Raw genomic sequence first — 14,201 nt, forward strand, 5'->3', positions numbered from 1 at the left:
GTCATGGATAACATACATCTGGCATACGCAGCTTTCCATAAAGCTACGCAGATAAACACAAGATGGGTCCCCTATGGGATGCAGAACAAAAAGACTGAGTACAACAAGGAGTCAGATTTGACTCTCACATCTTCTGTTTGGGAATGCCAGCCCACAGATCTCCATATAACAATAATTAACTTTGGGCATCAGGAAAAGAGAATAACTAACTTCCATTATCTGATTTGAAAGTAACCATTCTTTTTACCTAGCACTAATTCTCTTTAAAAGAATAAATTCCTACAAGCTCTGTCTTCCTTAATAATTAGTAAATGCAAGAAAGCGTGTTTCCCCTACCTAGTATTATAGCTGTATACAAAGATGCATTCCAAAGCAGAAATCACTTTTTCAGTTTATCTTTAAAGAAGAGAAAGGTAAGAAAAGTATTTGCTTGTGCATGCATCATTCTAAACAAAGTAAACATTAAAAATATGGAAATATGGAAATTTTTATTTGGGGAGTCAGGACTAATAGCCCTTCCACAAACTAAAAAGAAGCAAGCCAAAACCCACGTCCCAAGTCTGCAAAAAGTTTACGTGTATTATCATTTTGAGCAGATGAGGAGTCCTGTTAATGTCAGTGGGATAGTTCACATGCTTGCAGTTACACATTGTGTGATAATCTGCAAAAGAGAGCTGGAGGTGGGCAGAGTTTACCAACAACAGTTCCCTCTGTTAGCAGGCTTTATTTTATTTTATATGACCAAGAAAATTCTTAGAACTCTTAAGAGGAGTAAGTTAGCATGCCCCCTTCTCCAGTAAACAGCTTGGAGTTTGCACTGACTAAAATTTTGATTTATTCTTTTGAGCAAGAGTGAAACCATAGGAAATGAGGACAGGCAAGAAGCCTTCTGCGTTTTGAAACACAAGTGGTGCAGCTTGCAAAGAAATAAATCTAACGTTTTCTGCTTCCCCCCCTTAAAATTGTTATTTAGGGTTTACATATTCCACAAAATAATCATCATCTTCATGAAATCATAACTGAATTGATAAACTGAGACAGGATGAAACTTGTCAACAAAAAGCAAATACCTGCTACCAACCTTTAGTGAATTGTACAGAGATTATATTTACCTTGGAATATATACGAGACATACAAATATTGATTTTAATAGGATTGCAACAGATACAACAGATTGAAGAACAGGGTGAATAAATCTTAAATCAAGGATCCTGAAAAAAAAACGGATTGATTTTTTAGATACTTGCATTTGTCTTCCAGGAGGCTGGACTCTAGTTGTACCACTGCACTTCATTTAAAAGAAATTCAGCAAGGTAAATGAGCATTTTTCTAGTGTTTCCAAGGTTTTACACTGAATACCCCAATCTGCCTTTTTATTACCTCTGAAGAATAAAGATTAACAAACCCACAGAAAGGTTACAATGCTTCTGATAAGAATTGATTACTGTGAATCCTTTAGTTTATCTAAAATTCTAAGCGTATGTCTGTGTGTTACATTAGGGATTCAGATTAAATTGGATATAACTAAGAATGTATATGGTGATTGTTGTAACATGGATATTAAGGTAGACATGCATGCCCTGGTGTTCTAATGAATAGTGAATTACACATTTTAGTATTATTAGATACAAATTATATTAAGCATGCTCACTCTATTAAATAATCTCAATGTTTAATGGGTGCGATTTGAAGTGGTACGTAGTATTGCAGTATTTGGATTTATATTTCAGTTTGCCAACGAGTGCTTACGTTTATTTAACCTAGAAGAAAACTGAGAATGCATTTTCTTCTACCTGAGGCTAGAACCAGTGTTCTCTTGAATTAGTTATACATATACTGACCAGTCAAGATTATGGAAACTTTTACTATCATGTCAGAATGTTGAGGATTGTGTATTTGTGGTAAATGTTTTAATGTAATACTAGAATGTTGTGTAATGAAACAGACCAATCTGGTCAGTCGTGCACTTTTGTTAATGTGGGTAATTATGATGACTACTAAAGAAGTGATGAAAAAACAGCCTCTGCCATTTCCATGCCAGCTCTGAGGGACGAAAAGAAGCTCGAGGAGACCGAAGCTGTCCGGGTGCCAAACTCCGCAGCCGAGGAGGCCCCGCGCCGCCGGGGGCACGGCCTGCCCGCGCAGCGTGCCGCGGCTCCTCTGCCCGCTCAGGGGGGTTCTTTTCTTTTTCTGCACTCCGGGACGCTGCTGGCAGGCCCCGGCTAGAGAGGTGCCTCACGCCCGGTCTTACCGGAGGAGGACGATGGCTGCGCTGGAAAGCGGGGCCGCCAGCAGCCGCGCGGCTGAGGGAAGCGCGGGCGGCCAGGGCGGCGGCTGAGCGGCCGGGCGCGGGGCACCAGCCGGCAGCGGGAACGCGGGCGGCCCCTCGCCTTCGCCGCCGCTCGCAGCTCTTGTGCCGACCCCACCGAGAAGACAACCCGCGAAACCCGGCACCACCCCGCTGCCGAGGCCATTTCCCGCAGGTAGCGCAGACTCCCGCGGCGCCCAGCCGCCACCGGCTGCCTCAGGCGGGCAAAATGGCGGCAGTGGTCGAGGGGAGGGAAGAGGGGGCGGGGAAGGGAGGGGGCCACGGCGGCGACACCGGGCCTCACCGCCGCCGTTAGCCGCCGTCTCCGCTTGCCGTCTCCGCTTTCCCTCTCCCCGCCGACCTCGGCAGCAGCTGGCTGCGAAGGTCAGCGCTGGCGGGGAGGAGCGCCCGGCGGCCTCCTGCGCCGTTCGCACTCCCCCAGGACAGCCCTGGGGCGGGGGGGGGGAGAGCGCTCGGCAGTCCTCCGGCCTCCTCCCGCCGCAGGCTCAGCCCCGTTCCCCTTCTCCCCCCGCCCCGCAAAGCCCCTGACCTGCAGTGGGTCCGGGCCAGAGGTAGGTGCCCGCCTCGCAGAGGCGCTTCACCGCGCAGGGGTGCGGGGGCGCACCTGCCCGGCGCTCCCCGGGGGCGGCCGGCGCCGCGGGGCCCTGCGCTGGAGCAGGCGGGGGCGCCAGGGCCTCCCCGGGGCGCGGCGGCGGCGGTGCGGGGGCGGCCGGGGAAGCCGCCGGGCTCTGCCTGGCCGGCGCTGTCCTCTCCTGGGTTTGCCCACCGGCCGTGCCCCGCCGGGCCCGGTGGCTGCCTGGCTCCCCTTCGTCTCCGCCGGAGCTGAAAGCAGCAGAGGCTCTGTTTTTGCTCGCTCGGTTGATTATTTTAATTTCCGTTAGTGCAGAAGGCCTGAGGGAGAGGCGGCTGGCTGGGAAGCGCGGTGGCTCCGGCAGGAGCCGCTCTGGTCAGGCGCAGAGGTGTCTCGGGAAGGAGCTGGTCTGCAGCCGTTCCCAACGGTGGTCCCGGGATGCGCTTCCCTGAACTGGATGGAGCGTGTTGGGGCCTAAACCGCTGCATCCCCGGTCTCGCTGGGGACAGCGTGGGCGCTGTTCAGGAGAGACCCCAGCCTGGTGGCCGCACAGCCCGGGCTGCAGCCGTGGTGGGGGGCACCCGGCCTTGGGCTGCCCACGGCCTCCCCCGCGCCTCCGCCGTGGCGTTCCGCTGGCCTGTGCCGGCAGGTGGTTTATAACCCTGACTACATGGTCTCGCATGAAAATTCGCCTGGCAGACCAGCGAGGTAGGTATTTTTAAGGCTGAGGTGCTTCAGGACTTAGATGGCTGGGAGCTGTACACGTGTTCTGTAATCTGCTTGAAGTAAAGCTGAACCACGAGCAGATCCGCCATCAGTGGGCACGAAGGATGGTGTTCGTTAGACAGAAAGTCATGCCTTTTTGTGGATTCCTGAATTTGAGCAAGATTTGCTTTGTTTCCTTTTGTAATAAGGACAGAGGATATTGTAGGGGAGGAACTTGTCAAGTTGCTTTATGGTGTTAAAGGCCTTTTACTATCCTTGTTAAGGTACTACCTAAGTTGCAGGGGTCCCTGCTGGTGGTGACAGACTGTTGTGGTGCAAATTGTTTGGGTAACCAGGCAAGTTGTCGGAGTCAGGCCAGGCCTGTATGTTAGGAATGTATATTGAAGCCAGATCCTGTAAACACTGATGTGTGTAGTCTTGTTGCTAGGGCTCTGCACAGAAATAAGGAGACACACACACACAAGTGCCTCTTTGAAGTCCTGATGTGCTACCTGACTGTTTGGAAGCCAGGAGGATAAGTCGAGAGTATTGTTTCCATAGTTCATGAGCTTCAGTCTTGGGATTTTAATTTATAAATAAATTCAGATCTTTTTATGGCTCATTTTGGAGTATAGCCAAGTAGAACTGTATTGTTTTATGTATGTAGATTTTTGTCTCACACAGAGATGTCTGTTGTTTACACAGAAACTGTAAGAGGAGTGTTTTGTTAACATTTTGTTAGCAATATAAACTGACAAACACAAATGCAGACTAGAACTTGAAACAAAAATAGCCCTTCTTAGTGCAGAAAAACACAGATGCCCAAAAACCGTTTTTCAAGCAAGACCATGCATGTGTTGGTTCTGTGTTTCTTTTAAAACTCAGGTTCTGTCACTTGCATGCTTATAAATCTACTGCATGTAACTTCCACAGCAACCTCTAAACAGTGTTTCTTTTTCCAGACAAGATTGGCTGAATTTTGATTTATTTTTGTTTTAATTATATTTGAAATTTGTTTTTGGTTGGGTGTGTCCTTGTTACATTTTCAAATTCCTGAGCTGACTGCAATGAATTCCCCTCTCCATTGTCAACATGTGTCTTTTTCATTAAGACTGACTGCTGCCTTATCCTTTGCTTAAGAAACTTTCAATGGCTTTAAATAATATGACCAAAAAACCTCTTATGTTTTCAATATTCTATGTGTACAAATTCCAAATTGAAATAAAAAAAACTCTAAAAAAAATAATAAATTCCACAGCCTACATGGCATGTGTCTAGAGAGCTCGTGGGGTCCTTCTTTTCATTGTGAACTTAGTGGACCCTGAATGCAAATTTCCAGTCGTGATAATGCATATGACTGGGTTTTTATCTCTCTCATTTGCACTGTTTCTAATTTATCCCATGTTGACTTGGTACATACATGTACCTACAGGCAGATGATTAATACCTGTTTAAAAGTAAGGAGTAAATTGTTCTCAGAAGTGCCTAAAAGCATTTGGTATTGTAGAAAGAAGGAATCACGGTAGCTTGGAAACTCCACGGGAGCAGAGTGTTTAATTTTTAAAATATCTGCAATGATGGCTAATTCATCAACTTATATGGGTCCAGTAGAAGAAAGTCAGAATTTCTGTGCTTGCACATCTACTAATGCAAACTATCATCTTTTTTTTTTTTTAGAATCATCATTGATCAAGTGCTTTAGCATTGTGGTTTTGTGCTGATTTTTCGTCCTGTTTCTTAGCTTGAGAGTTTCTACCGGTCATTCATGGATTCTTGCCTTTGTGACTAGTAGCATAAAATTAAATTTGAATATCATAGTTACCATCTTACATTCATTATTTCTACATTGCCTGATCATCTCTAAATGAGTATTCGTATCTGATTTCTATTTGATTAATTGCAAATGTTTACAGGTATCTCTTTTCCTTTTTTTCAGCTTTCTTCGTTGACATATAGAAGAATATATGCTGATTCTGCTACAACTCAAGTACTGTTTTTTATTTTATTTTATATGTTTTAGGAAGCAGAAAGTGAACTGTTTTATGTCTTGTGTAGCACTTAATACAGTGAGATCCTGTTCTGTAACTATGTGTAGGGAGGACAGTAAAAATGCTGGTGTGGAAAACAATTTTTAATGCTTCTACTAGTATTTTTTTTTTTTTTTTTTGCTGTTAGTGTATTTCAAAGGCTTTGATTTTTACAGGGACCTCAGTGTGACTAGTCAGTATGCTTGCACTTATGTGGCTATTCACTGAAATCACTGACTCTTCAGCTTGTGTATGGAGATCCTTAACAGGATTAACTGGATTTAGAGGTCTGTGGCAAGATGTGACAGAAATCAGAGTGGATGGAGAAAAAATAAAGTTCTCAGAAGGTGTTCTGCTGTGGACATGTGTTGGTTTTATTATCTCCCAAGAACAGATTGTATGTTTCATTTGCTGCGTAAGGCTTCAGATTAAAGAATATGTTCACATTTTAAAATAGTCTTTTTCCATTTTAGGTGTTTGCTTAGTAGTTGTATTCTGGCAGATTCTGTGGGTGCTTTAGGATGATGTCTGCTAACACTGTCAGAATTCCACTATAACTTGTTAAACAAAAATAGGACAGAAGAATTCCCTCGTTAAGTTCTGAGTTCCAGATTCAGTAATGTTTCCTTCTTTTTCTTTCTGTTCTCTTACAGGAAAGATGATAGTCATCCAGCATTCCTGAGTAATAAGAATGGGTCCAGATGTACCTCTACTAAATGATTACAAGCAGGAGTTCTTCTTGAAGCGCTTTCCACAGACTGTGCTGGGAGGTCCCCGGTTTAAATTAGGCTATTGTGCCCCTCTGTACATATACGTGAATCAGATTATTCTTTTCTTGGTGCCATGGGTTTTGGGAGGAGTAGGTACACTTTTGTTCCAATTAGGTATTATGAAAGACTACTGTACCGCGGCACTTTCAGGAGGACTGATGTTCGTTACTGCACTTGCTCTTCAGATGGCAAATCTATATGCAAAGCAGAAAACAGTAACAGTAGAAAGAATGCAAATTCAGAATACCCTAACAGATGAAGATGAGTTTGAATTTTCCAGCTGTCTAGGTTCAGAGACAGTAAAATTTATTATTCCTGGCAAGAAGTATATAATCAACACTGTATTTCATTCCCTTCTGGCAGGGGTATTGTGTGGGCTGGGAACTTGGTATTTGCTGCCAAACAGAATAACCTTGCTGTATAGCAACATTGGAGGAACAGTTATGATCTTTGTATTTGGATGGGTGACTATATGTATAGGAGCGTATTCGTTAATCATAAATACAGCTACAGAAACAGCTACTTTCCAAGCACTGGATACTTATGAAATCACTGCTCTGATGAGACCTTTCTACATTTTTGTCTTTATTGCAGTGGATCTTGCACACAGGTAAACCTAATACGGCACTTAGCTAATTCAAGTAATGGTTATTCTATATATTTTTGATGAAACAGATGAAATTACTCTTCTGAGGAAAATTTATTTTGGGTTTTTAATCAGCTGTACGAGTGTAAAAGAAAGAACCTAGAATAGTATATGGTAAAAATTGAGGCTCTACACTGCATAAAAGGTTGTTCTTAAATTTTTACAGCATTCAGCATAAATTAGGAAGAGCAGTTGGAGCAGTTTCGAAGTAAGGGATAGCTAAAATTATCTTCTACTGTGTCAATTTCAGTATTTTTATACAAGAACATTTGCATCAGCATCTTTCTAAAGGATGTGTTTTGAAAACATGTTCCTGACCTGGAATCAGATCTAAACACTACGTACTTCAGGAGTGCTGGGTTTCTATTTAGAATTTGTCCTGGAGTATTTTCCAATTAAATCTCTGCAAAGTGGTGGCAGAGTGTTTTAAACTGTGGGCAAAAAAGGACTATGAATTTGGTTTTAATGGATAAGCAGATGTGAACATTGCACTATCTTTGTTATATGAATTTTGAACTTGGATTTTTAAACGTTGTTGTAATACAAAAGAACTATGTCAGCCTACAAATAGGAGACTTTTATATTTCCACGTTTCAGATGAGTGTCTTAGCTGAAGTATTTAGCATCTCTTAAAGCAAGATGCTTTTAGGTTTACTCTGCATTCTTTCTCCCTGTCAGGTGGTATTTGTATCACTTTGTCACATGTACATATTTTATAGTTGGGGTACTTCAAATGCATTTGAAAAAAAGGTATGTTTTAATTTTACTAGTTTTGCACTTGGAGATGTCTTTGTTAATGATTTACGCTAGTTGCCTCTTCATTTATGATATGAGAATTACACATGTGGTTTTGGACCCCAAATTCTTCTATCTAATTTCCTGAGGAGAAAATTCAGACATTCTTTAAATTGCTGGGGGAAAAAAATCCTTTGAGGTTTATTTATTTATTAAAAAGTAGAAAGAAACCAAATACCTTAGCAGTCCGCCTTTAATTAGCTAGCTGGTGAACTACATGTGACTTCAAATTTACGCAGATTTCTAACACTAATTTTTGTATTTTTACAGGAAGATTTTAATGCTTTTATGTAGACAATAACATTTTGTATTCCTAAAGAAATTTTTTCTCTTGGTGTACAGCCAACGTGCCAGTTCTTTCAGTATTAAGGCTTATGTCTTGGGTATTGAATTTGCACAAAAACTGAATTTTGTAATTCTGAAAAAATACTTTGCATTTTTTTGTTAAACAGTTGAGGTCTTCGAGCCTGTGGACCATTCTTTTTGCACAAGTATTTCTTCAGTATATTATCACAACAGTATCAAAATGATTAGGATACTTACATCACTTGACTGATCTGCGTAATCTAAAGGCTTCAGATCTTTTCAGTGAAAAATAAGCCTGTGTTCTGATGTTCTAATTAGTGTATTACTGCCCCAAGCATAAATGTATGTCCCTCTTCTTGTTTTTTAAAGATACTGGTTGAGGTTTTGTAGATTTAATATGTAATGTTTACTCTTCTGGATTAGCTGTAGTCATTAAACAGAAAGTCTTCCTGCACATCAGGTGTCATTTCCTTCACAGAAGTCAAATACATTTCTTCTTTTATCCAGGTTTGCTGTCAACGCACCCATTCTAGAACAGACAAACCAGATTTTGCACATCATATTTATTTTTCTGCCATTCTTGTGGGCAATGGGAATTCTGCCCCCGCTTGACGCACTTTTTCTGTGGGGAATGGAACAACTGTTGGAGTTTGGACTAGGAGGTTCACCTATGTCAAGTAACCCAAAGTAAATGTTGTTTATATAATTGTAAAATACATTAGTATTGTTGATAACCTTTTTCTTTTCAAGCAAATCTTCTTTATTTTCTCCTTCACAGGTTATTAGTAATGTTTCTCATTTCTGCTGGAACAGCAATAGCATCGTATTTCATTCCCAGCACTCTTGGTGTGATCCTCTTCATGACTGGATTTGGGTTCATACTGAGTCTTAACCTAAGTGAGATTGGTTTTGCCTTCAAACACACCATGATCGGCCATTTAGCCTCCAGCAAATCTAAAACTATGCAGAGAGGTCTCAGAATACAATTTGGGTGGAGGGAATTTGTTTTTTATTTGACTGTGTTGGCATTTGCTCTCATAGAAGCTAGCCTGCTGCATCAATTTGCAGGCTTTTCATCATTTTCCAAAGCCAGTCCTCAGGCTATAGCAAGTTACGTTCTGATCGTATTACTTATAACTATGTGGATTCTTAGAGAGATTCAGAGAGTGTACTTGTTTGGAGTCTTCCGAAACCCCTTTTATCCCAAGGATGTCAGGACTGTGACTGTGTTCATGGAGAAGCAAAGAAGGCTAATGAAAGTTGGTGTTGTCAGGAGGATTTTACTGACACTAGGTAGGAATATGCACTGTCTGTTGTTTGTTAGATGATGCTTGTAGGAAGATTGAAACAATGCTAGAATTACTGTATGTACAAGCTTCTGTGAATGAGCTGAGAAAAACGAAGTAGCCGGAAATACTTGTTGATGTTTTACTAAATTGTGCATTGAGGTCAAAAATACTGGTTCAGAATACTTGAAAGTGATGAGTGATTTTATTTTTTTTAGGAGTAAACCTAAAAAAATGAGTTTTTTAAAAGTCCAACTCCGAAAGCAAGGCATTTTAAAGAATTTTAGTTGTAACATCAGTACTCACTTTTGAAAAAATGGCTCTTGTAGATTTTTTTAAAAGGTACTCGGGGTGTGGGGGGGGAAGTGAGTTGAGAGAGTGTTCAGGGTGATTAAGTATTTGGTTCTTGCAACTTGCTAGTAAAGGGAATGGTCTCCTTTCTGGTAGGTTAGGGACAATGTATCTACTTTGGGGGAACTAAATTTGATCTAAATTACTTCATAAAGAAGCATCAGTTCAGGGAAGCGGATTGATGAATGCTGTTCCCATGTTTATTTTTACTTATTTGAGTGTTCCCATTTCCTTGGGGAAACAGACAAACCAACGACAAAAAAAGCAATAGCAAGTAATAACTAAGCATCGACATATGTGCTGTCTTGGGCCATCAGTCCAAATCTGTTGTTTGATATCCTGGAGGTGTAATACAAAGAGGAGTTTGTAATAATGCAGGGAAGAGTTCTCTTGTTATGCTAAGATTTCCATTCTGCAATAAGACTGCTTACTTCTGTAGACTTTAATTATGTTCTTGAAAGGAAATCAATGATTCTTTTATTTCAATTACAGTGTCTCCGTTTGCTATGATAGCATTCCTGTCACTAGACCATTCGCTACAGAATCTTCATTCTGTGTCTGTTTGCATTGGATTCACAAGAATATTTAGGATGGTAATTTGAATTTTAAATACGTTAGCCTAAGAAATCCTCTTCTACATGATTTAAGTATTAAGGTGACTTGGAAGAAATATTCCAGGTCATGAAAACAGAGAGAGAGAAATAAATTTTTAAACGTATGTGTAACATATCTCTATTTTAGGTCTGGCAGAATACAGAAAATGCCCTACTGGACATAGTGGTTGTGTCCATAGCACAAATGTTGGTGTTTAATCCAGACCTCTGGTGGAACAGGAGCCTTGATACAGGAATCAGACTTTTACTGGTAATTTTCATAATGTAAATTTAAGCAGATACTTGTCACTGAAAGTCTTTGTTTCCTTGCCCTCCCCCATTAGAGAATTAGAGTCTAGGACCTAGCAAATAGAAGCTAAAAAACTGTACTAAGATACACACGTTAATACCAGCCAGTGATAATCACGATTCATTTTCTTAAAATTATTGTAGATAAGGCAGCTTTGGCAGTGCTGAATATTATATGATGCAGGCTACAAATAAACGTGCGTGTTGTATGTATCTTGCAGGTTGGTATCCTACGGGATCGACTGCTTCAGTTTGTCTCCAAGTTGCAGTTTGCCGTAGCTATTCTTTTGACATCGTGGACAGAGAAAAAGCAGCGTCGTAAATCTACCGCCACCTTAATCACACTCAACATTGTTTTCTTCCCAATCCTGCTGACCTTCATTGCCATCTCTGCGCTGCTTTCTTCTCCCTTGCTGCCCCTCTTCACGCTACCAGTATTTTTGATTGGGTTTCCTAGGCCTATCCGAAGCTGGCCGGGCCCTGTGGGCGCTGCAGCGGGTGTTTGCTCCGATACAGTGTACTACCAGCAGATGGTTCCGAGTCTGGCTGTTGCTCTGCAGTCTGCACTCGCAGCCGGTAGCCTAGGTAGGTACGCTAGCCACACTGCAAGGGAATGTAGCTAAATATTTTGGGAAAAACGATGTTGCTGGAGAACAGGAGAATCGTAGCATCTGATTTAAAGCATGTTTCACAGCAGAGTTTAAAACTGGTATTTGGAGATTGTTCAGTTGAGGGAAGTGATTATTTCTATCCTCATACATCTCTAGTCGTTACATTCTTGTAAAAAAAACGGTCTGGTTTGTTATCTTGAAAATAGGGAGAAATTAAGTGGTGGTGAAACAGTATCACTCCTAACGTTTTTATACTGAACAAAAAGGATGGTATGCACTCATTCCATGTCATCAGAGGCAATAAACTGACTTCTCTTGACAGCAGGGAGAAAGAGGTGTGTCAGACTGTTCTTTGTGTATCTATGTGTCTTTCTCTGCATCACTCGGGATACAGAAGGTAACTTTGCTAATTTGGCTGTGTTAATTAGGTACAGTAAATATGGACTGGATGTACATAAAATACGTGATGTAGCCTAACTAGCAGTAATTTGTTAAGAACAGAACCAGCTGATAAGATTTAATGTCACATCTTGCGCACACAGGGTAGGACTGTAACAGTGCTTGTTATCTTAAAGCCTGTGAAAGACATCATGATGGGTGTTCCACAGAATTGTATAAACAGGTGAAGAAATGCCGACTCTCTTTGTCAGGTGTAGGCAGGATAACTGTTAAAATCGCAAGCTCGTTTTCTTGAGAAACAGTCTTTGTATAACCTAAATAATCAAAAGATCATTGCCCTTAGAGAAGAGGCAAGTATTTACATAAGCCTTTTAGAAAATGGCTTAGGACTAGAAAAAGTAGACTAATATTTGAAGACAATGAACATAAACTTTAATTGCATTTCTGAAGACTGTATGCAAGTGCTTTACTAGGAAACATTTACTGCACTTTTAGTACTGGTGTAGAGAGAGGTATTAAAAAAATAAAGCTAGGAAGCTTTTTTCCTCTAAAGAAGAGAGACACTTCCGTTTGTCTACTGCATCAGCCTATGTGTTTTATATATAATAGATATATTTATCTCTGTCTGTTCTGTATTTGTTATCTATTTTTTATCTATACATGTATTTAATATCTATATAGCCATCATGACTCTGGTGGCATGTATGCCTCAGATTAAATAATTTAAAACACTAGTCTTGAGGAGGAAAAAATCCTCTCTTTAATGGGAAAGCCTGTGAATGAATGTCTCCAAGCAAGAAAAAATGTGGGCTTCTCAGATGAGCTCAAAATGAAGAGGTACCGTTTTGTGTGTCTCTAATTTAAAACCATACTTTTTTCTGTGTAAAGGAGTTTTAGTAGCTTTAACAGCTGGCAAGGAAAGAATTAAAATCTTTGTAAAATGTTAGCAAGAAAATGCACTTCATTAGCTCAGTGGGATAGAAAAGGTTACTTAAATTTTAACCACAGCTTAATGGTTGATTTCACTGATTTCATTTTACAACATTATAAAACTGTGTGTGAGTGGTCACTTGGATGTGAGCGACAGCAGAAGCAGGTCATAAACTCGCAGCAAATGTCAGCCTTAAGAGCAGCATCATTGTATTGGAGAAATTGACAGCAGGCTATAACTTAAAAGAAATACAGTATAACCACCAGCTGCTAGGAAGTTTGGCATTGCACTTTTTATTGAAATAGGTAGAAGATACAGAAAGTACCTTTTTTTTTGACATAAGCATTTTTTTTATTTTTAATTTTTATGATGAGAGCCAGATCGTGGGATTTTTGAGTACAAATCATTTGGTATGATCTGAAGTTGTTCAGGACTTGGTTTTCAAATGCCATTTCATTTTGTGTGGCTCTTTTTGGTGATGTCAACCTTAATACAGTGGGATTGGATATACTTTCCCTCACACTCCAGACACAGGCACACAAAGGTATTTCAGAAAGACTACAGATGATTTCCACTTTATCTACTTAGCGTTCAATGTGTATGATACCAATTCACAAATCTTTCAACATGAGCAGGTGCTCTTGCTCTGCCTCTATTTATGAACTGTAAAATGGGTGTGATATTATGCCATTGGTAAACTGGCACTTGAGCAGAATAATTTGCACTTGGGATTTTGCATCCTAAGGGTTATTTTCTAATCTTTCTGAAATACAGACAAGTCCTGTTGAGTTATGGTTTTATTTTTTGTGGGAGAAATAAACTTCATACTCCACGGGAAATAGGACCATTAATATACCTATGTGCTAGATGATGATTCCTTAATGCATTCAGCAGTCATAGGAATTTTAGATCTCCAGGTGACGTCAGTGGGAACTGTGCAGTTGGAAATTCAGCAAAAATTATCTTTAATCGTGAAAGTTGTCTCTACAAAGGGAATTGAGGGTGGGGTTGCTTAACCCTCGTCCAGTATGAATATTGTAGTCCTGAAGCTGTATGAGGGTTTCCCAGTTTTCCACAGCTTTTTCAGAGGGGACTACAATTGCAGGATCTAGCTTTGCAGGTAGTTTCTTAAATGAGTGTACTAGCTAGCCAGTTTTAACTGGTTTTGATGTTGAAGCAGAAATATTTTGTTTGCAGTTCAATTCCTCAGTTGACATGTAGAAAAGGTTTTTGTTAATATAATGCCCCAGTAATACATAGGTTTTGGGTTGTTCTGTTTTTTTCTTGACTAGGTCTCTTTCTACCTGGATCACATTATTTGTGCCGCTTTCAGGATAGACTGATGTGGATGTTGGTGTTAGAAAAAGGCTTCACTTACTGTGGTGTGAACATTAAGGTAACTGCATGCTGGGGACTGGCATGTTAATGTTTTGAAATCATGCAAACATTTTGCTGTATAGCATTTCAGCAATGTAACTAATTTACCTGATAATACAGTCAATTTTTTAAGATGAGTTATTGCTGTGTTAACTAGTCCTGCAACTGACATGCTGAGCAGATGTGATATTTTTT

The 14,201-nt window shown here is 40.7% G+C and overlaps 1 protein-coding gene and 1 long non-coding RNA gene across 15 annotated transcripts in view; one reads left to right on the forward strand and one right to left on the reverse strand.

The window, feature by feature from the left end:
* LOC308066790 overlaps positions 1-2,991 on the reverse strand; it is a 37,229-nt gene extending 34,238 nt beyond the window's left edge. For all 7 annotated transcript variants that reach the window (XR_013929294.1, XR_013929295.1, XR_013929296.1 and 4 more), the window contains exon 1: positions 2,859-2,991. This is a non-coding gene — a long non-coding RNA (uncharacterized lncRNA). The remainder of the gene's footprint in view (positions 1-2,858) is intronic.
* PCNX4 (pecanex 4) overlaps positions 1-14,201 on the forward strand; it is a 26,668-nt gene continuing 12,467 nt past the window's right edge. For 2 of the 8 annotated variants that reach the window (XR_013929290.1, XR_013929291.1), the window contains exons 1-9: positions 1-2,880; positions 5,542-5,592; positions 6,286-7,012; positions 8,657-8,836; positions 8,928-9,442; positions 10,279-10,379; positions 10,528-10,650; positions 10,910-11,273; positions 13,922-14,025. Coding sequence is in view for 6 of the 8 variants with exons in the window: in XM_080394471.1 (XP_080250597.1) it covers positions 6,324-7,012; positions 8,657-8,836; positions 8,928-9,442; positions 10,279-10,379; positions 10,528-10,650; positions 10,910-11,273; positions 13,922-14,025 (2,076 nt within the window). In the remaining 2 variants the exon portion in view is untranslated. The other 6 variants (XM_080394471.1, XM_080394470.1, XM_080394472.1 and 3 more) reach the window with 6 other exon arrangements.

This window comes from Falco punctatus, assembly GCF_963210335.1.
Source record: "Falco punctatus genome assembly, chromosome: 7".
In the NCBI taxonomy this organism is placed as follows: Eukaryota; Metazoa; Chordata; class Aves; order Falconiformes; family Falconidae; genus Falco; species Falco punctatus.